At 47.9% G+C, this 23,250-nt stretch overlaps 1 protein-coding gene across 1 annotated transcript in view; it reads left to right on the top strand.

Moving 5' to 3' along the window:
* Positions 1-23,250, top strand: part of LOC144752502 (intermembrane lipid transfer protein VPS13D-like) — a 189,641-nt gene that overhangs the window by 114,518 nt on the left and 51,873 nt on the right. The window contains exon 10 of the mRNA XM_078640411.1: positions 1,830-1,998. Within this exon, the coding sequence (XP_078496537.1) occupies positions 1,830-1,998 (169 nt within the window). The remainder of the gene's footprint in view (positions 1-1,829; positions 1,999-23,250) is intronic.

The raw sequence follows: 23,250 nt of genomic DNA, 5'->3' as shown, positions 1-23,250 counted from the left end.
TGATCACTCTATTTCACTAAACAGTGTAAGGACTGCAGTAGTGCAGGTAACGTATGATCCTGGTAGGTCCAAGTTTGGTTATGCATATGGATGTTTCCTCACTTTAAATTAACAACCAGTCTTCAGCTGAAGATTGCAATGGAAAAGATTTTGGATAACAAGCCAGCATCTCAGCCTCTTAGTATACCTCCACCAGTCAAGTTTTGCTGCAGGTCTGCGTCTGCCAATATCATTTATAATTGGTAATATAGTGAAAGCAGATTTGTCCCTCGTGGTCATAACCTGCGTGAGGTCACCAGCCTGCCCTTATGTCCCACCTCGGTACAAAAGGGGGTGGTGATGGACGGAGTATATGAACCAATCAAACACTCACACCCAGTCAACAGATCTGGGTTTAATCCATCACCGTTCTTTAGCCCACTCTGCCACCCCAGTTCAGACATGGCCATATGCAAATCAGTCTGACCCTGTGCCTCATGGGAACAGTCCACCCCGAACTGCCAAGCCATGCCATCCCTGGACCGGACTCAAGCTTCCTAGGACCGGTTTCTGGCATTACAGCCGTCTTCAGCCAGGCTTGCTTGAATCCAGTGGCAAAGTGAGCAAGGGACTCACGTCTGAGCATACCCTGCCAACTTATGGCGGCCAAAGCGGTACAAAAGGCGGTGGTGATGGACGGAGTATCTGAACCAATCAAACACTCACACCCAGTCAACAGATCTGGGTTTAATCCATCACCGTTCTTTAGCCTACTCTGCCACCCCAGTTCAAAAATGGCCATATGCAAATCAGTCTGACCCTATGCCTCATGGGAACAGTCCAACCCGAACTGCCAAGCCATGCCTTCCCTGGACCGGACTCAAGCTTCCTAGGACCGGTTTCTGGCATTACAGCTGTCTTCAGCCAGGCTTGCTTGAATCCAGTGGCAAAGTGAGCAAGGGACTCACGTCTGAGCATGCCCTGCCAAAGTTTTGCTGCTGGTCTGCGTCTGCCAATATAATTTATAATTGGTAATATAGTGAAAGCAGATTTGTCCCTCGTGGTCATAACCTGCGTGAGGTCACCAGCCTGCACTCATGTCCCACCTCAGCATGCTTTGCACCTATAAATACTTGCAATACTGAGCTTCAGACCTACACCATAAATTTAAATCATTGCCATACATATATCATCCCTAATAATTATAGCCTGAGGCATTATGTTTTTGAGATGAGCAGTAAATAAAGAGGCAGAGCTTTGGCAGTCAGCAATGCTTTGTGCTGGAAAGGAAATGTTGATTAGTTTTAAAGATTACATGGTTTTGACACTACACCTACTGGGATCATGGGGGGTTTAGCATTTTTACTATTTTTATAGTATTCCAGCAAAATTACTTATTTTACCCCATTTCTTATATGTACTGCTTCTTTACCAAGTTCGAGACAGTGCTACTCTCATTGCAGGACTAAAAGATGTGAAGAACTCTCTGAAGTCCCCACAGAGTAGGGCATCTCCCTCTTGGCTCTCCTTTATAATTTTGTTAGGGCTAAGATGTATGTCTTTGTCTTTTGTCATTATTTTAATTGTTATAAGAGGAACAGTGGCAAAATGAAACTTGGTCAATAGAGGTTTTTAATTCCCGTGGTCGGAACCCAAAACGACTTTGTCCCTATCAAAAAAAGCTTTTACTAAAGCCATGTGATGTTCATACTTAATCCAGGGATTGTTCTAGCTTGACAGGAAAGTGTAATTTTTTTGTTGATGGTATAAACTGAAAAACATTGAGTCCATATGAAGTTGATATAGAAAGTAAAAGCATATGTTCTTATTGTTTATATGGTTAATTTCAGCTGTGGAGAATGGTGGAACTTTGCTTTAAACTCTAATCTTTCTTGGATTCGAGAGCAGAGACGATGCATGACCTGGGAATTTGTGTTGCACCGGGCACACGATGCAGTATTTTACACAAATACTTATTATAATAAGTTAATGGGAGCTCAGTTGTCAGCTGAAGAAAAGGTTTGTACCTTAGTTTTCATTCTCTGAGTGTTTTTTAGCCATGCTTTATAAACAGAAGCACTTTCTTTTTAACATTTCAAGCAATGCTTGTGGTTGGTAAATTGTAATATGAAATAACCTCACAAAACATTTGGGGCGTGTTTCCATTTGTCCCCTGAATGTTTTGCGCTCAGTTTATACCAGAGATTTAATTGTGGGGTAGGGAGTGCATACCATTTTTCACCAAATGTTATATCGCATCCAGGGCTTTTGTTTCTTTATTGTAACAGTTTATAACCTCTACACAGTGCCGGAACGTCACACAAATACATATATTGTGTGTGGCCGTTTGACGGAAAGAACATAAAAACTCTTTTTGGTTATCTGAAGAACTTACCAAAGAAGTGTCACATGAAATATGTACACTATATGTATGATACTCTTGGGGTAGGACTTTTATTTTTTAAACCATGGCTGCGGGACTTAATTGGGTTATTGACTAAGTATAAACTAACTAAAGTGTAGGAAACACCTAAAGATTACATTGTTAAACCAAATGTGCAAAGTAATACTTTGATCTGTTGTTTGTCAAAGTTGAGTGAACAAAGGCTGCAAGTTCTTAGATCACATGTCAAAGCTATTAACAATGTGATGTATATACTCAATCTGCCATATAGTGACAGTTCGCATATAGGTGGGTTATTAGTGACTGTTAAAAACAGAGCAAATGCCAGACACTTGGTTTGCTTTCAGGCGGAAACCTATTTGTATGAATCTGAGGAAAGATATAGAAGGCAGGCGTTGATGGAGACTCAGGTAGTCAAGATTTAGTTCTCTCATCATCATTGAGCTGCATATTGTTTCAAGTTCTTTTTTAGGAGCACGTCCTGATGGGGGTTGTGGTCCGGATTACTAAGAAGGCGTAAGGCCTCTTCTTTTTACGCGGAGGCATCCATTACAACAACGGGACCACCTTTCTCTGCTGGTTTTGTAATGATGGAAGAATTAGATTTTAATTTATTTGGAGTCTCCACTCAAATTTTGGGAAGAATCCCTGTTATGTTCCTCAGGGCCAGCGATAACAAAAAAAACAGGTTCCTAAAATACCTGTACCTCCACACCAGCGATAAAAGATGGTGCTTTGTAACTATATACGTTTCTAAGTCCACAAGAGAACACAGGTAAAGGTTCCCTCACGAGATCCTGCAGATTCTTTTCTAGTTTTATTTTTCTCATTGTTTTAGCAAATTCAAGTCAAAACAAAAAAGGTTGTGTTGGGGTCTCATTTCAAGGTGTGGGTACAGAACTCAAACCCTTATTAAGAACACTTTCTTGAGCAGGGCGGAGAGTGGTACTAAAAATGTTCACCATTAAAGATTGTGGGTGAACTGATTCCTCTCGCTGCTGTGAGTTATTCTTAGTGCATTATCTGGCTTTGTGCAACCTTTTACATCTTCCTTCCCTTTTCCTAAAAAAAATTGTTTGGAGTAAACCCCTTCAAGATTGGTCAGAAAAATGGGCTTTTAATGCTGTTAAAGAAAAAATGCTTGACTAGGCTGAGTCTTCCTCACTGCTGATTGTGGTGAATAGACTTACGCAAGAAGTGTGTAAGTTACACCTACTTCTCCAGCAAGGGACACAGATTTGTAACCTTAAAATTGTTCTTCACCACCAGGTTGGACCTCCTAAACACCACACATTTTTTATTTTCACAGGAAAACTTATCAGGACATCTGAAGCTAACAAGCATTTGCAATGCAATACGTCTCGCAATTGTGAGATTTTGAGTTATTTTTTTTTATTTTTTTTAAACCTGCAATAATAAAAGGCATTTGTCATTTATAATAGCAGTAGGTCAAAGATTCTAAAATGTGAGACCTATTGCATTGCAAATACTTTTTATATATAGGAAACAGTCAAATTCATACAACTCTAGGCATTAAAATCGCGTGTTCAGAAAGAGGTACGTTCTGGTAATGTATGAACAAATATATGCGCTGTTAATATGTAACACATATATGCCAGGGTGTGAGCACATTCACTAATGTTCCTTCCCATCTAAACATTAAAAAAAAAATATGCAGTCTTTTTATTTTGCTCCCTCCCGCCATATTTCCGAAAAGCTGCAGAGTACAGAGAAGGCTTTCCAACTCAGTTGGACAACAGGTATATACAGAAAGAAAGTGAGACAGAAAAATCGAGGGGCGAAAAGAAGAAAGGGGCGGAGAGAATTAGAGAGAGTGAGGGAGAAACAGAGAGAGAGAGCATGTTTGTTAAAGAGAGTGTGTTTCAGAGAGAGAACAGGAGTGTGTTTCAGTGAGAAAAAGCAAGAACATGAAAAATCGAGTGCATGTAACAAGGAGAGAAAGAAAACCATGTGTCAGAGAGAAAAAGACAGAAAGTGAGAGTGAGGGCGTGTGTGTGTGTCTTAGACAGAAAGATAGTTAAAAGAGAATGTAACAAAGATACACCGAGTCCCTGTGTTTGTGTATCAGAGAGAAAATGCGACAGAGACAGGATAGAAAGGGAGAGTAAGGGGGAGGAGAGAGACGGGAAAAGAGAGACAGGGAGTGAAAGAGACGGAAGCAGAGGGAGAGAAAGTGAGAGAAGGAATCGTATGTGAGCAGTGCCTCCAAAAGGTTTATTTATTTGCGCGCACAATAAAAGTAAAAGCTCCCGGTATTCAGGCGGAGGGCGCCCTTACCGATGGTCAGGGGCAGAAGAGGCAGCAGTGGGCTGGAGGACGCTGGCACCGGAGGCTGGTCGCCTCCAAATGTTCCTGCTCCGACATGAAAAATTCAGGCTGTTTCACTGTACCCAAACAGCGCTTAAACCATTTTTGGAAGCCCAGGCATTCCCGGGGCGGCTGCTAATGAATTTCTGCTCCAGCGGCTCAAGTGAAGAGAGGTCAGAGGAAAGGGGAGCGCGGAGAGGGGAGAGGTGGAGGGAGGAAGCGACAGGAGACGGGGAAGAGAGGACACCAAGCAGGAGGAAGGGAAGGCTAAGAAAGCGAGCTGGGTCAAGGAAGGGGGAGAAAAGGAGTGCTGGGACGTGGAAAGACACGGAGTGGGGTATGGCAGAGATGGGGGTCAGAAGGCAGATAAAGAGCAGACAAGACACGGCATGAGCCTTGCGCGAGCAAAAGAAAAATGAAAGTAAGAGCACGCACTTCACACATAAAATTCGAAAAACTAGGAAAGTGATAGCGCGCCATGCGCGTGTTGTGCCTCACTCACAGTACAACACCAACTAAAACTGTATCATGACTGGACTGATACAATGCCTGAAAAAGAGACGCTGTGCGTGTGCACAATCTCCTGTCTGGACAGGCACGGCAAACAGGAGACAGGTAGGTAACAAACATGCCTCTCTTGCAATCAAAAGTGAGCATTTTTGACACGCGCCAATGGAAAGCATTGGTGGAGCTTCCACCCTGCTTCCGTAGCAAAACCGACGAAAATAGATCTCGGAAACGGGCAGCGCATGCGCTGCGTCGCTAGGCTAGACCTCAAAAGGGCATATCTCTTTACAACGTTTGTCCGCAGTTAATTAGGGTCATCAGAGTCTGATACTTCAGTTCTCTTGCGTTCATTTTTCATCAGTTCACTTTCAGACTGGTTACATTTGCTCTTCGGAACACCCTTTGTGTGATTTGTTTTACCTTCCAAAGGCATTTTATATTAATGTGTAAATTTGACTGCGGTAAGGTTTGATCTTTTTTGTCTCCCCTGTGGTAAGCTGGGCTCATTCAATGTGAGATCATAGCTAGCTGTCAGTGATGGAGGGACTCTTGGTGCCTATGCCACCAGGCTCCTGACCACCGTGTCCTGACCACCGTGTCCTGGTCCTCTGATAGTGAGACACGCAGCCATCAGTGAAATAGGGATAAGGTTGTTTTTAGCTCAACATTTCAGTATCTGGAAGCTTTTTGGATTATCTACCTGTAGAGAACTGTTGCTGTTACCCCCCCACACACACACACTTTTGGCCCCCTTTTCGCTACTAGATGCTGATTTTCGACTCTGACAGTGGACTGAGGCCTGTTAACGACCTCAGTGCCAGTGCTACTTCCCTAAAACAAGGTGTTGTCTAATTGTGCTACAATATGCAAAGGACTTTAGCACCTCTGTAAGACCCTAGTAAATGGTACTCCAGGTACCGAGGGCAGGGTTACTAAAGCTGGTCCCCAAGGGCTGCAGCATATCTTCTGCCACCCTAAGGGATCCACATATAAATTCCACACAGACTGCCTTGGCAGGCTGCTTGACATGGTGCAAACCATGAGTGAAAACATAACATGGCACCCTCCTGTGTGTCATGCTAAAGTCACAGCATCTAATATATGTAAATCTCATAGAGGCTTTTAGCTGCAGATTCCTTACCTATGAATTACCCAGGTGTCATGCTGGATCCGGAAACTTTTGCTGAGCAATACCTCTTGAGTACGCCGTTGGGTGGCTCCATTCGCTCAGTGTGACGGCGTCGGTAGCGTCAGTTATGATGTTACGGTACCTATATAGGCACCATCCAGGTGCGTGTACGTCAGTTCTTTTCTTTCCATGCCAGTTAATCGCTGATCCGCGAAGAGCTACCCCTCTGTCTCTTTTTGACAGGCCTTTTCTCGACTTTTTGTTGAGTTTGAAACTATTCCATTGTGTGAGAGGATGTTTTAGAGGAAGACAGAGTTCAAACCATGCAAGGCCTGTCCCCACATGAGGCCTGTTACTGATCCTCACCTTGTCTGCTTCTGGTGTCTCAAGCAGGACCATGATCTGAAGTCGTTCTCGGACTGTTGGGCTATGGTTCCGAAGAACTTGCGGGAGAGGGCCTTGAAGCTCCTTTCGGCCCGGCAGTCAACACCCTCCGAGACTCCTCGGAGGTCCCGATCGAAGAAGAGGAGGTTGCGGGACCGCTGCCAGAGCCCAGAGTCCTCTTCATCCATTTTGAGGTCGTTGGGACACTCTGGGAAGAAGCAGTCCAATCGGACTTCATCTTCACCTCAAATGTCATCCGTCAACGAAGGCGGTAAGAAACACCGATACTATAGGAACGGTTCTGCGGAGCCGAAGTCAGGGTTGACTTCGCACCTTCCTCCCATTCCGTTGCTGGAGCGACCTCCCCGCGCTCAAATCAACCGACCGCTCTAGTGAGCCCTCAGGCTTTGTGGGGTTGGAAGGGGCCCCATCGGATTCGACACCGTCGGCTCTGGCCACGGCGGGGTGGGGCCTTAAAGATGCGATCACGGATATGGGTCGATACCAGTTGTGGCTTCTCGGGTGATGTCCAGGCTAATTTGATGGACATACCCTTTGATGGAACCTACATTTTTGGGGAAAAGGCAGATTCTGCCTAAGTGAGGTTCAAGGACTCTCGAGCTATGGCCAGATCCTTGGGCCTCTCTCCTACTCCTCAATGCAATGGAAGGGGTTTCGAGCCCGTCAGCCTGATCCCAGCCACCGGCCTGCACGGGCTTCCTAAGCCATGCAGGGATGTGGACGTGGTTCATTTTGGCCTAAGAATGGAAGCCAGAAGTCGCGGGCCGCAGCCTCCTTGTACTCCTAGTTTGACTCTGCAAGACCACACCAAACCTTTCCAGTTGGCGGGAGAATCCCATCATCATCTCCCCCACTGGAGGTCCATAACATCAGACAAGTGGGTCTTGCAGATCATTCAGGAGGGCTATTCGCTGCCTTTTCTTTCTTTTCTGCCTCCCATTATGTCATATCAGGAACGGCTGACGAGGATCATTTAAAATTACTCCCGGAGGAAGTTACAGCTCTCTTGGCCAAGGGCGCTATAGAAAGGGTTCCAGTTTCAGAAGTAGACAGTGGCTGTTATTCTTGCTACTTTCTGATTCCGAAGAAGAACAAAGGGTTGCGGCCCATTTTATATCTTAGGACCGTCAATCACTTCCTCAAGAAGGAGAAATTCAAAATGCACACTCTTGCTCAACTCTTGTCTGCCCTAGACCAAGAAGACTGGATGGTAGCTTTGGACCTGCAGGATGTGTATTTTCATATCCCCATCCTGCCGGGCCACAGACGTTACCTGCGGTTCAAGGTAGTCCGCAAGCACTTTCAGTTCACCGTGCTACCCTTCGGCCTTACGAGTGACCCTCGGGTGTTCACCAAGGGGATGGCGGTGGTCGCAGCTCATCTGTGCAGGTTAGGGGTGTCAGTCTTCCCCTACCTCGACGACTGGCTGTTGAAGGCGTCCTCTCACCAGTCTGTCATCTCCAACCTTCAGACTATGGTTGACCTGCATTCGCCGGGGTTCTCTATAAATGTGCAGAAGTCACACCTGACTCCTCCTCAGACACTCCCTTTCATCGGAGCTGTTCTGGACACAGTTCAATTTTGGGCTTATCCTCCTGAGCAGCGAGTCCAGGATATTCAGGCTATGACACCGATATTTCAGCCTCTATCCGGGGTTTCGGTGCGGCTGACTCTGAGGCTGCTGGGTCTCATGGTCTCCTGCATCCTGCTAGTGTTGCATGCCTGTTGCCATTTGCGAGCTCTGCAATGGGATCTCAAGTTTCATAGGGGGCAGCATAAGGGCAATCTCTCCGACTCGGTCTAGATCTCAAAGGGACCGCGATTTGGCCAGCAGCAGACTCCTCTCCCTTCCCCAACCAGATCTGACGGCAGTGACAGATGCGCCACTTCTGGAATGAGGCGGCCATCTGGGAGAGGTGGTGATCAGAGTTCTCTGGTCTTAGGCAGAATCCGGACTCCACATCAACCTGTTGGAGCTCCGAGCGATCTGATTGGCATTGAAGCCTTTCTACACTCCATCATGGGAAGGCTAGTGCAGGTGTTCATGGACAGCACCACTGCCATGTGATAGTGCAACAAAGTGGGTGGGGTGGGGTCTTGGACCCTCGGCCCTGCTCCTCTGGACATCGTTGGAACGTCAGAGCATTTCCCTGGTGGCTCAACTCCTCACAGGCTCTCTAAACGCCAGAGTGTACAAACTCAGCCGAAGATGCCAGGCGGATCCAACCGAGTCCAGCACTAGGGATCCTGGATCTCCAACCATCCACCGGTACAACTCAGCCACGCTCCTCGTACTCAACCCCAGGAGGAACAACAACTGTCAGCTGTCCAGACACCACCTACAACAGTTCTCCTGCCTTCTCTGCTGCCAGACCTTCCATACCATCAGCACACCCACGGCCACCACTTCCGCATCGAACGCCAATACCCCCGAAACCCTGAGGTGTATCCTCCTCAACATGCGCTCCCTGCACAGACACGCCGTTGAGATCTGGGACCTTCTCGACACCCTCTCACCAGACGCCGACGCCTTCACAGAAACCTGGACCAACGCCTCCTCTGCCCCCGACATCGCCACCGCCATCCCCGACGGGTACAAGATCCAGAGGAAAGACCAGGTGGAGGAGTTGCCATCTCACACAAGAGCTCCCTCCGGCTCTCCACATCCACCACAAATGACTACTTCTCCACCACTGAACACCTTCACTTCCGGATCCAGAGCAGCCCCAGAAACACACTTTGCGGCATCCTTGCTTGCAGCCCCCCCGGACCTCGTGCCTCGTTCGCCACAACAATCGCCGACCTCATCACACCCCACGCTATGCCACCATGGACTACATACTCATCGGAGACCTGAACTTCCGCCTTGACAACCCCAGCGACCCCAACTCCACCACCCTCCTGGATAACCCCACCAACATTGGCCTGAAACAGCTCGTCACCACAAGGCAGCACACATCCTCGACCCCATCTTCGCAGGCGGTACCATCATCCACTTCAGCCACACCATGCAACCCCCCTGGACCACCACTGCGTACACTTCAGCGTCAACAAACCCACCGCCCCCAAACCCACACCACCCCCTCCACGAAGGAACTAAAGCACAATCACTGAGGCGGAGCTAAACTCCACCCTCAACTGCGAAGCCCCCACCACCTCGACCAACGCAAAACTCGCAGCCAAAGAACTCCACAGATGGATCTGCAACTGCGCAGATGAGCCCGGCACACCTACGCAACTCCGACAGACAATGCCCCAGGAAGGCCACCTGGTTCACCACCAAACTCCAAGAATCCAGACGCACCTGCAGACGTCTCGAAATTAACTGGAGAAACAGCATAACGCCAGAAGATTGCACCACCTACAAGAACGCCATGACGGAATACCACCAATGCAACAGATCCACCAAAAGGACCTTCATTCAAAACAAGATCCCTGCCCACTCCAGCAGCTCTAAAGAACTCTTCAGCGTCATCCAAGAATTCACCAGGCCCCCCACTGAAACCACGGACATCGCCCCTCCCAGCATCTCTGCGACAAGCTCGGATCCTACTTCTATCTGAAAATCAAGGGCCTCTACGACCACTTCGACGACCAGATCCCCGACTCCGAAACCACCTCCCTCTCCAGCAACGCCAGCCAGCCTACCATCTCTTTCTGGACCCAGTCACCACCGCAGACACCACCTTAACCATGAAAGGCATCCACTCAGGGGCCCCCACGGACCCCTGCCTTCCGCATATCTAACACAGCGGCCACCGCCATCGCTCCAGAACTACGACGCACCATCAACACGACCTTTAAGACTGGCACCTTTCTCTCCAACTGGAAACGTGAAGAAGTCAGACTCCTGTTCAAGAAGCCCTCCACAGACCCCACGGACCTCAAGAACTACCAACCCATCTCCCATCTTCCTTTCGCGGCCAAAGTCACAGAGAAGATTGTCAATGCCCAGCTAACAAAATTCATAGAAGAAAACTCCTTCCTTGACCCCTCCCAATCCGGATTCTTCAGCAACCACAGCACTGAGACCGCCCTACTCACCGCCACTGACGACATCCGCACCCTCCTCGACCAAGGACACACTGCGGCCCTGAACCTACTCAACCTCTTGGCAGCATTCAACACCATCTCCCAATGCACACTCACCGCCAGACTTCACAACGTCTGCATACAGAGATCCGCCCTTGACTGGATCCGCTCCTTCCTAACTGGCAGAACCCAAAGACTCAGACTGCCAGCCTTTCTCTCCGAACCCACGGAAATCAACTGCAGAGTACCCCACGGATCATCGCTCAGCCCCACGCTCTTCAACATCTACATGGCCCCCCTCGCCGCCATCGTCAGACAGTACGGACTCCGCATAGTATCCCACGCAGACGACATCCAGCTCATCCTCTCCCTCACCAAGGACCCTGTCACCACCAGACTCAACTTCTAGGAAGGAATGAAGGACGTTGCATCCTGGATGAGCAGCAGCTGCCTGAAGTTCAACTCGGAGAAGACCGAGGTCCTCGTCCTCGGACCCTCCCCCTCTGCATGGGACAACACCTGGTGGCCCACCGCCCTTGGCAGCCTTCCCACCCCCACGTACCACGCCCAAAACCTCGGCATCGTACTTGACTCCTCCCTCTCCATGGCCCGACAGGTCAACACCGTCGCCTCCAGCTGCATCAATTCCTCCGTCTCCTCTGAATGACCTTCAAATGGATACCCCGAATCAAGGAAGACAGTCACCCACGCACTCATAACCAGCAGACTGGACTACGGAAATGCCCTAAACACCGGTATCAACAAGTCTCTGCTCCACAAACTCCAGACCATACAGAAAACCTCAGCCAGACTCGTTTTCGGCATCCCTCGACCCAAACACATCACCTAACACCTGCGTGACCTTCAACGGCTCCCCGTGGAGAAAAGAGTTGCGTTCAAGATACTCACCCCACCAGAACAGGTGGAAGAACCTTCTCCTACATTGCGGCCAAGACCTGGAACGAACTCCTGAAAGACATCAGATGTGCCCCCTCCCTGAATTTCTTCAAGAAGACACTCAAGACCTGGCTCTTTGACTGAACGGAGCTGCTTCCCCCCCACCCCGTGCCTTGAGAAACTCACAGGGAGTAGCGCGCTTACAATTCCCCATATTGATTAATTGACTCCACCCTGAGGTGATACAAGGCCTCTTTCAGCAGTGGGGAGAACCTTGGTTATATCTGTTCGTTACTGCAGAGAACGCGCACTGTCAGTAGTTCTGCACGCTAGAGTTTCCAAGGCGGCTCTTACCCAGAGGAACTTCCGCTCCGACAAGCCTTTCAGCCAATACCACTCCTTCCCAGAGTTCTTAAGGAAACCAGAAACGACCAGGACCAAGTGATCCTTGTGGCTCCGGACTAGTCTCGGAAAGTCTAGTATCCCGGGCTGCTATTGAGCATGTCCATCGGTCCTCTGTTCACCCCGCCTCTTAAGGATGGTCTCCTGTCGTATCAGCAAGGGAGGGTTCTTCATCCGATCATGTCAGTACTCTTGTCCACACTCACTCTTCATGCGTGGAGATTGAGCTGCGGCAATTGACAGCTTTCAACCTTCCATCCAAAGTTTGTAATGTCATTTTGGCAGCCAGGCATCCCTCCAACAAGACTGTATACTCCTGTAGTTGGGGCAGGTTTGTGGCATGGTGTGCAGAAAATAGATTGACCCACATCGCTCTCGTTTTTGTTTATTCTTTATCTAATCCAGCAGGTATCTGTTTTGGGCACCTTAAAAGGTTATCTTTTTGCTATCTCGGTTGCCAGATCAGCCGTACCTATTCAAGTGTCCTACTGTACAACATAGGCTTTTAAAAGTATCCAACACATATGCACACTTTAACTCTTTATCATGCCTCGGTGTTAACTAAATTTACTCTTAACATTTCTGATGTGCTCTTCCTTAGAGCGGTTACACAACTGTCCTATCAGGCTCCTTACTATAAAAACGGCCTTTCTAGTGTTTCTTTATTTTATTTTCTGCATAGTTACTTAAAACCGTTGGAATGTTAGTGCATGCAATACAAAATTAGAGCATAAAAAACATCTGTGTGTATAAAATTTCCTCAAGGTATAGGCGAGTACCTCCACTTTTGCTGGTTTTTTAAAGTTTTTTTTTATATAAAATTGTGATAGCAATCTTCAGAATAAAACCAAAATAAAACCAATTGTTGAAGGACTCTTTACATATATAAAAAACTTGTATTTTAGTCATAGTGTATGTCCATGTATAGCTAAAAGCTATATATTGCTGTTCCATTTTCCTTCCGACCAGCCATAAACTTCTTTTTGCAGGTCGTCTTGTTTGTATTTCTCAGAATTTCTCCACTTGTAGCAATGGTTGTCTCTTTGCTGCTGGCGATGTCTCCTTACAGTGGGCTGGTTTGGGGCCTGTTCCAATCAAGGTGAACTGCAGTGCCGAGGCCTGGTTCAGTTTTTGTAGGTTTGGGCAATTTTTGTTCAGCCATCAAAAGGAATTTTACCAGTCTACAGTTTAGTTGTGTATTTTCTGGGTTTAAGCAGGCTAACATAGCTTGCCTCCTGGTGCGGATGCCTTTCTGTTTAAATGGATCTTTGAGAAACTGTTGCCGTGCTTGGTGCATTTCCTTGCATAAGCATATTAGATGGACTATATGGCCTTGTTTGGTTTTGCACAACCTGCACGGCTCTAGTACTTGTGACCTTAGCCATGTTGGAAAATGTTGAGCGCACGGAAAGATTCCCATCCTATATCTCAAAAAGTAAATTTTTATGGACTTCGAGTATCCCTGGTTGAAAAATGGTTGTGGGGCCAGTGATTTGTAGGAATTAAGGGTCATCCAGGCGTGCGATCTATTTGAAAAGCTTGCTTTGTCCTCCACCAATGAAATTTGTTTTAAGGTTTTCCAGACCAGTTTTTTGAAATTGGTGTAGCCAATTTACGCATCCCAGAGTTCTGTAAGTTTGGTGTATTCTAAGGCTAGTTGAAGGTAGCTTCTGACTTGGGAGCGCTCCCTGTGCTGTATATCCTGCCACAGCAGATGGTTTAACGTGTTTGTGGTGGCACTTCTGATCCTGTACAAGCAGATGATATAAGTGCCATACCTAGCTAGATCTTGTCGTAGGAGTCCAAACTCTAGCTTTATTTGAGCGGGTGATGTATAAGACGGAAGACTGAACATAATTCTATAGACTTTGACCTGAGTGTTGTCCAGCTCCCTTGCATCTCTTCCCCGCCTAGCCTCGCTACCGTAAGCAATTGATGGAAGTAGTTTAGCCTGAGCTACCTTCAGTCAAGTTAGGCCCCATCAGTTTGTTTGCGAGATTTTTGAGCGTTAAGGCGATGAACAGGCATTTCCTTCTAACTTCATCTTTCTGGCGCCAAAAAGACGCTTCCTTGTCGAATATAACTCCAAGGTACTTGTATTCCTGAACCGGGTCAAGTTTAGTACCACCAAGGAGCCAACTTTTATGGAGGTTCTTTGTTGTTTATTGACATTGTCCTTGTCTTACTCAAGTTTATTATTAGCTTGTTTTCTGTGGTGTAGTTCTGCATTTCCGTCAGTAGATGCTGAAGACCGACGTAAGTATGGCTAAGCAGAACTACGTCATCTGCATACATGAGGTAGGACAATGATTTCCCTCCAATCCTCGGCGAGTGGGAGTTGCAGGCGTCAAGTTACTTTGGAAGGTCAGCCATATATAGGTTAAACAGGGTTGGTGCAAGCACGCAACCCTCTTTTAGTCCCTTTGTCGTGGGAACTTTCATGGAGATATGGGTCCCGCCACCTAACTTCACCTGCACCCAGGTATCTGTATGTAGACGTTTCAGCATGTTCAGAGTAGGCTGTGGTATGCCCCATTGTGCCAATTTGCCCCACTGTCTGCTCCTTTCCACGTTATCGAAAGCAGCACTGAAGTCTATATAACATAAATACAGAGGTAGTTTTGAGGCTTTGGCTGCATCGATTATTAGAGAAATTGTGAGGATGTTTGTGGATGTGCTGGCCATTTTGTGAAAGCCCGTCTGGTTCAGTGGTATTAAAGAGCTCGCCTCCGCCCAGTTTGTCAGCTCCTCTAGTATGGTCCCCGCAAAGAATTTTGCTTCATTGTCTATGAGGGCTACTAGGCGGTAGTTATTGGGCTCAGCCTTGTCACATTTTTTGTGGATTGGCACTATTGTTGAGCCCTTCCATGAGTCCGGTGTTTTATTTAGCCGTCTGACTTCCAGGAATAGAGGTTGCAAGATATCAGCCCAGTCTTCGCTCTCTGCTTTGTACAGGGCAGGTGGAATTCTGTTCGGTTCCGGAGCCCCTTCCGTCCTCCCTTTGGTGATCTGCTTTTTGATTAGGAGAGGCGGAGAGTGATTAACAGTGCCTAATGCTCCATTTTCATTATGTGGCTGGTCCGGTTCCCTCATCTCTGTGTTGGTAGCTCCCACTTATTCTTCCAATGTCCAACTATTAGCCGTTTGGGTTCCAGCACTGTCTATTTGGCTATTGAAATGGGTAGTGAGGAATTTTACCCAGATTGCTTCCGAAATGTATGACCCAATGCCCTTGTGGTGTGGATGGAATAGTACTGTTCACAGTTTTCCAGAAGCAGGCGCTGTTATTACTGTTTACGTCATAAAGAGGTTTTGCCCAAAATGCCTTCTCATGCTCACTATTGATTTTCCATTTCAGCGTTTTTAGTTTTGACCTTTGTGCATTTAAGGTAGCTTGTGCAGAGACGTTCTCTGGGAGTCCTCTCAGCCTGCGCAGAGTTACATTTATTGATTTTTTTTAAATGCTTCAGCAGGAGTCTTTGATCCTTCGAGATTATGTTTTTTTCCCAAGCTTTCTGTGAGTAATATTTTGTAGCAAAGGGTTCTGCATATCTATCTAAAAGCTTGTCAGTGAACTGTTCCCAGTGATCTATTTTATCTTCTGGGCCGAATGATAATGAATCGAAGAGTTGGATGGCTGCTTCGACCTTAGAGTTTATATTGTTTGTTTTACATTTGATCCTTCTTAAGTTGGAGATATAGGTGGTCCCCAATGTTGAATCCATTCTGATTGGTCTTGCTCCCTTCGCAGTCATTTGGAATACTTGGGGGCGGTGGTCATTGTCGCCCTTGTCCCCCATTCTATACCCAGAAATATGTGGAAAGAGTGTGAGGCTTGCAAAGGTGTAGTCCCATATGGAGCTTGTTGTGGGGGAATAGAAAGAGTCGACTGGTGGAGTGTCATCTGGAAATCTTCCATTAAAGGCTCGAAGATTTAGGTGTTCTAGATCTGCAAGTAGGTGATTCTTGCAGTGCTTATTCTTTCTGTACGGTGGATGACACTGTGTAGAAATTTTGTAAATTACGTTTTGCATAGCTACCTCCTCTCCTTGTGAAGAAATTATAAGATATTGGTTTAGGTCCCCAGTCAAAATGAAGAGCTGGGTTTTCGTTGCTGTTGCATGCTTTACTACTTGGTTTAAATTATAACTGCAATTGTTGCGTTTGTCATCGAGTCCATGAGAGTTGTTGAGGATATACTTGTTGTGGAGATATAGGTTGCCAGCCCACCTGAGCTGTGGCCAAATCTGCCCATCCTTGTTGCTGGAGTAGCAAAGCAGGTATAGCCCTCAATTTGCTCAGGAGCCAGGTTTCCTGTAGAAAAATTATATCAAAAGTTGTTACATACTGCAGGAATTCTGGATCCTCGATTTTAGTTGCTAGGCCATTTATATTCCACGAGCATAATCTGAGAAAGGACTCATTTGCTCTGCTGTGGCTTCTGTCACGCCAATCGCGTCAATAGTCCTCTGTGTGTAATGAGATGGTGCTCGATATTACTTCCTTATTGCAGCCTTGGCTTGTTCTAGCAGCAACCCATGGAACCGTTTCTTGTCGGTCCAGGTGCTGCTTGCACTCATTTTTTTTTTTTTTTGAAATTTGTTTTATTGTTGCATCAGAGTATACGGGTACAGTGTAAATAATCTGCTGACGTGGCCTCAACATTCAGCCATGAACAGCCAAGCGTGCAACGTTTTTTGTTTTATACAACTGATGCAAATATACATTTCCTCAATTAATCAGTACAGATCGTGCAAACATGTCTGCAGGCTGGGAGACAGTGAACCTGCATCGCCAAGAGGACGATGAATGATGACAGGCATGTAAGTTCCCGCCTCAAGGGCGTTGGATCGGGGTCTGTACTGTCCATATAACGGTGCTACCAGAGAACTGGGGGGGGGACAAAACTGTGGGAGGGAAGCATGTGGGCGCTAGCAGGGTCTAAGCAGGGTGATACTGGTGACGGGTGTCGGGGGGGGCCGAGGAGCCATTTCAGTTTGCGCTCCAAAAAAGGGGGGGCGGAAGGGGAATGGATAGGGGGCGGATACACCCCGTGCACGTGAGTAACAAGGTGGGCGGTATGACCCATGAGAATTTGATCAGGATGCAGGGGGTACCGGGAGCCTGCCCTGGGGAGGGTGACACCAGGTAGAGGCTATTGGTCCTCTCGGGCGGGGGGGGGGGGAGGAGTAGGTGGGTCTCCTGCACGTGTGGACTGTCGGAAGCTGTGAAAGAGCATGGCCCATTCCATGGATATGGGAAATTTACGCGCGCCCCTGGCTTCTTCCTCTCTGAGAGCATCCTCCTCCGCCGCCGCCCATTTACCGACCGCCCCCGTCCATGCTGCTATAGGGGGACCCTCCGGGGATCGCCAGCGCATGGCTATGCATCTGTTTGCCAACAGGAGCGCTAAGGACACGAAGCGTCTATGCACCGGGGCTTGCTTAGGGACATGAAAGATACCCAGTGCGCTGGACTCCCAGGTGGCTAGTGTAGTGAGACCTGTGAGTTCCGACAGCGTGTCGTGTACCACCCGCCAAAAGGGATGAAGGTCGGGACAGCTCCAAAACATGTGGCGAAAATCTGCAGCAGGGGAGCAGCTTCTGGGGCATAGGAATGATGTGGAGGGATAGAACTTCTGCAATCGCGCTGGGGTGAGGTACGCCCTGAGTAGGATATAGTATTGGATGTTCTTGAAGCGGGCGTTCCTAGAGACGCGTTTTGGGGCCTCGAGCGCTTTAGTCCATTCCGAGTCCTGTAGTGCGCGACCTATGTCCTCCTCCCATGTAGCTCGCAAGGTCGTCAGGGGAGCGTGTGAGAGTTCCCGGATGGATTTATACAGCCAGGTGACTAAGTGGCGTCCCACCCCCATACGCAGGATTGCATGTATTACTGGATGCGTGTCTGGCTCGCCGGTTCGGAGATTAAAATGGGGCCGGTATCCATCGATCAGCTGTCCATATCTGAGGAATTGGCCCGGGGGGAGCCCGTATTCAGCGGTCAGGCGGTCAAGTGATTTTAGCTGGCCTTCCTCGAAGAGCGATTCCAGATCCGTGATGCCACAGTGCGACCATTCGGTGAAGAGTGGAGCCGTGAAGTAAGAGTCCTGCCTGGGGCTGCCTATCAATGGTAGTAGCGGGGAGTACGGAGGTCTATTGGGGAACATTCGGTGGATCCGCATCATGCACCGGCGCGCCATCGCCACTTGAAGGGGGTATGTGCGCCGTGGCTTGGTGCCCGGGAGAAGAAGACGGGTGAGTTCCGGGGTTGCGATTCTGCCGGTCGAGGTAACAGTCTCCTGAAGGTAACGGTCCGCCGTCCAGTATGACAGCCATTGGAGCTGTGCCGCGAGGAAATATGACTCGAAGGACGGAGCTCCGAGCCCTCCCTGCTGCTTGCACTCTGTTGACGCGATCTTCCCAGTGCTCCTCTAAGTACGCAGTTTAGGTGTACTTGGCGTGTCTTTGGTTCTAGGGTTGCGTTGCTTAGTAATGGCGATGGATAGGCTGGTTTATGGAAGGGGGTAATGTCGATGCCCCAGCTTTGAAATATGCCCAGTTCAGCCAAGATTGCTTCTGCGGTTTCACTTATGGTCCACGTTGATTTTGTGGCCTCTGGACATTGAGGGTTGGTGGTATGTATAAACTCTATAGAGAGTAAATCCGTTAACCTTATGCTCGCAAGGTTAGGTATTGATGCAGTTAGTCTTAAAATATTGCCTCAAGTTAATGTGTCCTGATGGCCCTTGGAAGTATATAGAGGGTAGAATACTAGAGCATCTGCTTCCTGGTGCCTTCTTTGTTTTGACCGCGGCTGCAGGTTTGCAGTGCCCGATGGGTCTGGTTGGAATATACTGCTGTTTGTTTCTTTGGGCTGTGTTTCCACTTTGTTGGACTGTGTTTCTACTTTATTGCATGGTCCCTTAGTCGTGGGGTTTCTAGGGTTGGGCTTGAGTGTTCTTGGTGTGGGGGAGGTCTGTGTTGTTTCTTTCCCCCTGTGCTGTGCCCCTATGTCTGGGAACCTCCAGCTGGTGCTGCCATTGGGCGATGAAATATGCCCTTTCGATTCTTTGAGCCATTGCTCCGGGTTTGTCCCAGCTGATCTGTCTGTCATTCCGCAAGCTTCTCGTCTGGGCCCATTGTATATGTACGTGATGGAGTTTTTGTGGTTTTTATTGATTGGCTTTTGGGCCTCGGTGTTGCACACTTCTCCCCTTGATTCTTGTGGGTCAGCAGGTTTGTTAAGTGGAGCCCTTATCTCTCCCCTCTTATCCTGACATTGTATTTGCTGGTTATTATGGCCGCTGTCCAATTTTGTTAAGAAAAGAGTGGTGGTACAATCTTGTTTCTTTGCTTCTTTGTTGTCCGTAGTAGCCCTAGCTGTAGTTCTTTGACCATTAACTACTCCAATTCCCCATATGCTATTATAGCAGAAGTCTGATTTGAAACTTCATCTTGGTCCGGGGGATTTTTGGAGGGGCTTGGCGACAGTTGTGCTTGTTTTGCAGAGCTTACATCGACTGGGTTACTATCACCTTTGCAGACTGGGTCTGAGAATATGGGAAAACAAGCTGTTGCTTTTATATTGGTCTTTTGGTTGCGCCCCTTCCTTTTCATTTGGCAGCGTTGCTTAGCGTTGAGTTTTTGGGATCCTCTATTTCCAGGACTGCCCTTTTCCTCAGGGTCCGCCTTAACGTTTCCTCTGTGCATATTACTGGTTGATTGATCATTGGTTGTTCCCTCCAGGCAATAACAATTGCCTTGGCATTTTGTTGTTTTCCTTGCTGTTGCGCTTTTAATGTCCTTTACCATGCCGCCTAGAATTGACGGCACGGTGGATAATTTGAGAATGACCTGATCGCAGTTGCATCTGAGTTGGGCGCTGGATTGTGGTCTTGGTATTAAGCCATTCAAATTTCCCAATTTTTCATCAATACCGGCAGTAAAAACTGCCAGTGTATTCAGTAGGATTAATTGGATCTCCATTTTGTCAGATTGAAATTGCAGTGTATTGACTGCCATTTGTACAGTATTTAGTAGGGATGCCCAAACGCCCGCATTTTGTTCATTTGTTTGTTCAGTCTTATCTGCACCCTTTGTATTTTGTTCTTCGGCGAGTGTATTCCCAAAGGGTTCTGTGGTGGTATCCACTCTTTGGTCCTGTTTATGGTTTGGCGAGTATGTTGCGAGCATATCCTCCCATTCCTGTGTGTTTAAGTAGGACATGAATGCCCTCCCCTCTTCTTCCTCGTTTGGGACCCATGACCATGCTCCTGATACTGATCCTCTGTTTTGTATAAGTAGACGCCCTTGGTCATGGGGTGTTGTGATTATGGGTGATTTGATTTTTTTTTGAGGCCGTTCTTTTAATGGGGGTGCTATGGCTGCTGGACAAGATGTTCTCTCTGAGACTAGAATTGACTGTGCTGACTTGTTCAGCGTCTGCTCTCCCTGAGACTTCTTTAATGTCACTCGCTGCCTTGGTTTTTGTGATGGCCCTGTCGTCGTCCCTGGCGTCTGCTCTCCTTGAAACTTCTTTTATGTCGCTCACAGCCTTGGTTTCTGTGATGGCCCTATCCTTATCCATAGGACAAGAACAGGGGAAACACTACTCACGGAGGAACCAGGGTAGTAGTTTAATAAAAGAAACAACGGTTCCTTTGGCTAGAACAGGTAATAGTAGCAATAAAAAGGCTCAATGGCAATACGTAAGGTACTATAATGTCAGAGGACAAGGAACCACTCACACACAAGGGTTGATTTATAACCAGATTTTCAGTTTTATATACATTTGTAAACAAAAGAAATAATTGTGCATTTTGTCTCCATGTGAAATGGAACCTAAATGTGAAATATTAACATGGTCTACTATATACAAGGTTTCCAGAATTACAAAGAACGACCATTTATGTGTCCATGTTTGACAGCACCAGTATACAATAATACATGCTGAGTAGTGGCTCGTTCTTTTATACTTGTGACGGCGTTTCGACTCCTACTTGGGTGGGGGGTCTCTTCAGGACTTTGATAACTGGGACATCTACAATGACAATGGGAGATAGCATAAGGCCCATATACTGGTGCTAATGCTGGAGTGGACTGGAAAAGGTATTTTAAGAAGGAGTACCTGTATGGTAATAGCACAGCCTTGGTGACAGTGTGACACCGTGGAAAGTGAAATAATTAAAAGTGACTCACATGAGCCCCCAGCCGGGTTCTGTCATGTAATGATAAAAAGGAAGGAATCACTTTACTGCACTCAGGGTTATACTGCATCAATTAAGGAGAGGTAGGAGTATCACTTACCTCAATGTGAGGCAAGGCGTGCGTTATGAAATATTGTTGGGCTGGTGCTCTTTTTCAAACACGCTACAACCGTAGCCGTTTTGATGTTCCCTTGATTCAAAATAGTCACGGTGGACTGTTGCGCCAGGAGGGGGCAGATGAAAGGAGGTGAGAAGGCTAGCAGTGGGTTGGGATGTAAAGCAGATGAATGGGAGGGGGGATATCTGCAGAGACGGTGCGTCTATTGGGGCGTAGGGGCGTAGCCCCACTAAGCCTGGACGCACCGTGGCAAGTTGCGTTGGAAGCTATAAACATCTTCGGTTAGCGCCACAGCGCAGCGCGGGACACACAGGAGGAATAATTTATTACGGTGCGTGCGCAGGGGGTGGGGGCGGGGCGGCTGGTGGTCTGCTGCTGTGAGTGACAGACTCAGTCTCTGCAGCAGGCCAGCAGCACACTGTGCGCATGAGAAATACTGGGCTGTGACTTGCCCAAGCATGCGCAGATGTGTCATCACAGTGAGGCATAATAGTAGAGAGGGTCAAAAGGGGCCCGGGTGCTGTTTGAGCCAGGCCCCGGGTTTTACAAGGGCCGCCAGGGCGAGTACACAATGTGCCCCCCTAGCCAATCCTGGTGCTGCATGCAGCGCCAGGATTGGCTGGTCCACCGCGCAACATCCATTATTGGATGCCCCGCGTGGGTGGGAGCAGAGTGGCAGACACTGCAGCACTGTGGATAGATCTGGCCAATCACTGTGTGACTTCAGCATGAAGCCGGCAGTGATTGGCCATTCATTCGGGACGCGCACGCCGTCGTGACGTTGTGTGTAAGCATTGTTTCTAGAACAGAACTACTGTACTGTCATTGCCGCCATGTGCAGAGCCAGAGAGTGACTGTGTGACTACGTACGTACTAGAGCCAGCAGCCGCCTGAGCCCAGCAGCAGACGTCCGGCCAGCCCGACTCGTCACAGTCTCAGCTGAATCACACAGGTGGGTGCGTGCTGCGAATCATGCTTGGAGAGGAGATCGTCTCCGTCGGCGTGACGGCTGCTATGCCACATGTAAGATTGCCAGGATTTAGTAAAAGCTGACCCATTGTAGCCGCTGTCATTGCAAAAGCAGAAATCAAGTCCTTATCCAGTCCACCTAACAGCTGCAAAGTGCTCAAGGTACACACTATCCACTTTAATTCACATCTCGCTATTCCGAGATGGCCACCCTCTTTTTGACCTTCCACGCAAGCCCTGCCCTGTCAGTGCTATGTTATATACAACGATTCAAAAAGGGGGGTGGTGATGGACAGAGTATCTGAATTAAGCAGACCACTCCTACCCAGTCAAAAGATCAGGGCTTGATCCATCACCGTTTTTTAGCTCACTGCACCATCCCAGTTCAGAACCTGGCTACATGCAAATTAGTCTGACCCTGGCCCAGTGCATCATGGGAACAGGGCAGACCAAACTACCAAGCCAATTCTTTACTGGAAAGGAAACAAGCTTCCGGGGACCGGTTTCTGGCATTACAGCCGTCTTCGGCCCGGCTTGCTTGAATCCTGATGGTGCAGTGAGCAAGGGACTCACATCTGAGCATACCCTTCCACACTTGTGGTGGCCAAAACGATTCAAAAAGGGGGGTGGTGATGGACAGAGTATCTGAATTAAGCAGACCACTCCTACCCAGTCAAAAGATCAGGGCTTGATCCATCACCGTTTTTTAGCTCACTGCACCATCCCAGTTCAGAACCTGGCTACATGCAAATTAGTCTGACCCTGGCCCAGTGCATCATGGGAACAGGGCAGACCAAACTACCAAGCCAATTCTTTACTGGAAAGGAAACAAGCTTCCGGGGACCGGTTTCTGGCATTACAGCCGTCTTCGGCCC

This window comes from Lissotriton helveticus, chromosome 5_1 (genome assembly GCF_964261635.1).
Source record: "Lissotriton helveticus chromosome 5_1, aLisHel1.1, whole genome shotgun sequence".
NCBI lineage: Eukaryota > Metazoa > Chordata > Amphibia > Caudata > Salamandridae > Lissotriton > Lissotriton helveticus.
The sequence above is the reverse complement of the archived record's forward strand: the minus strand, read 5'-3'. Positions and strand labels throughout refer to the sequence as shown.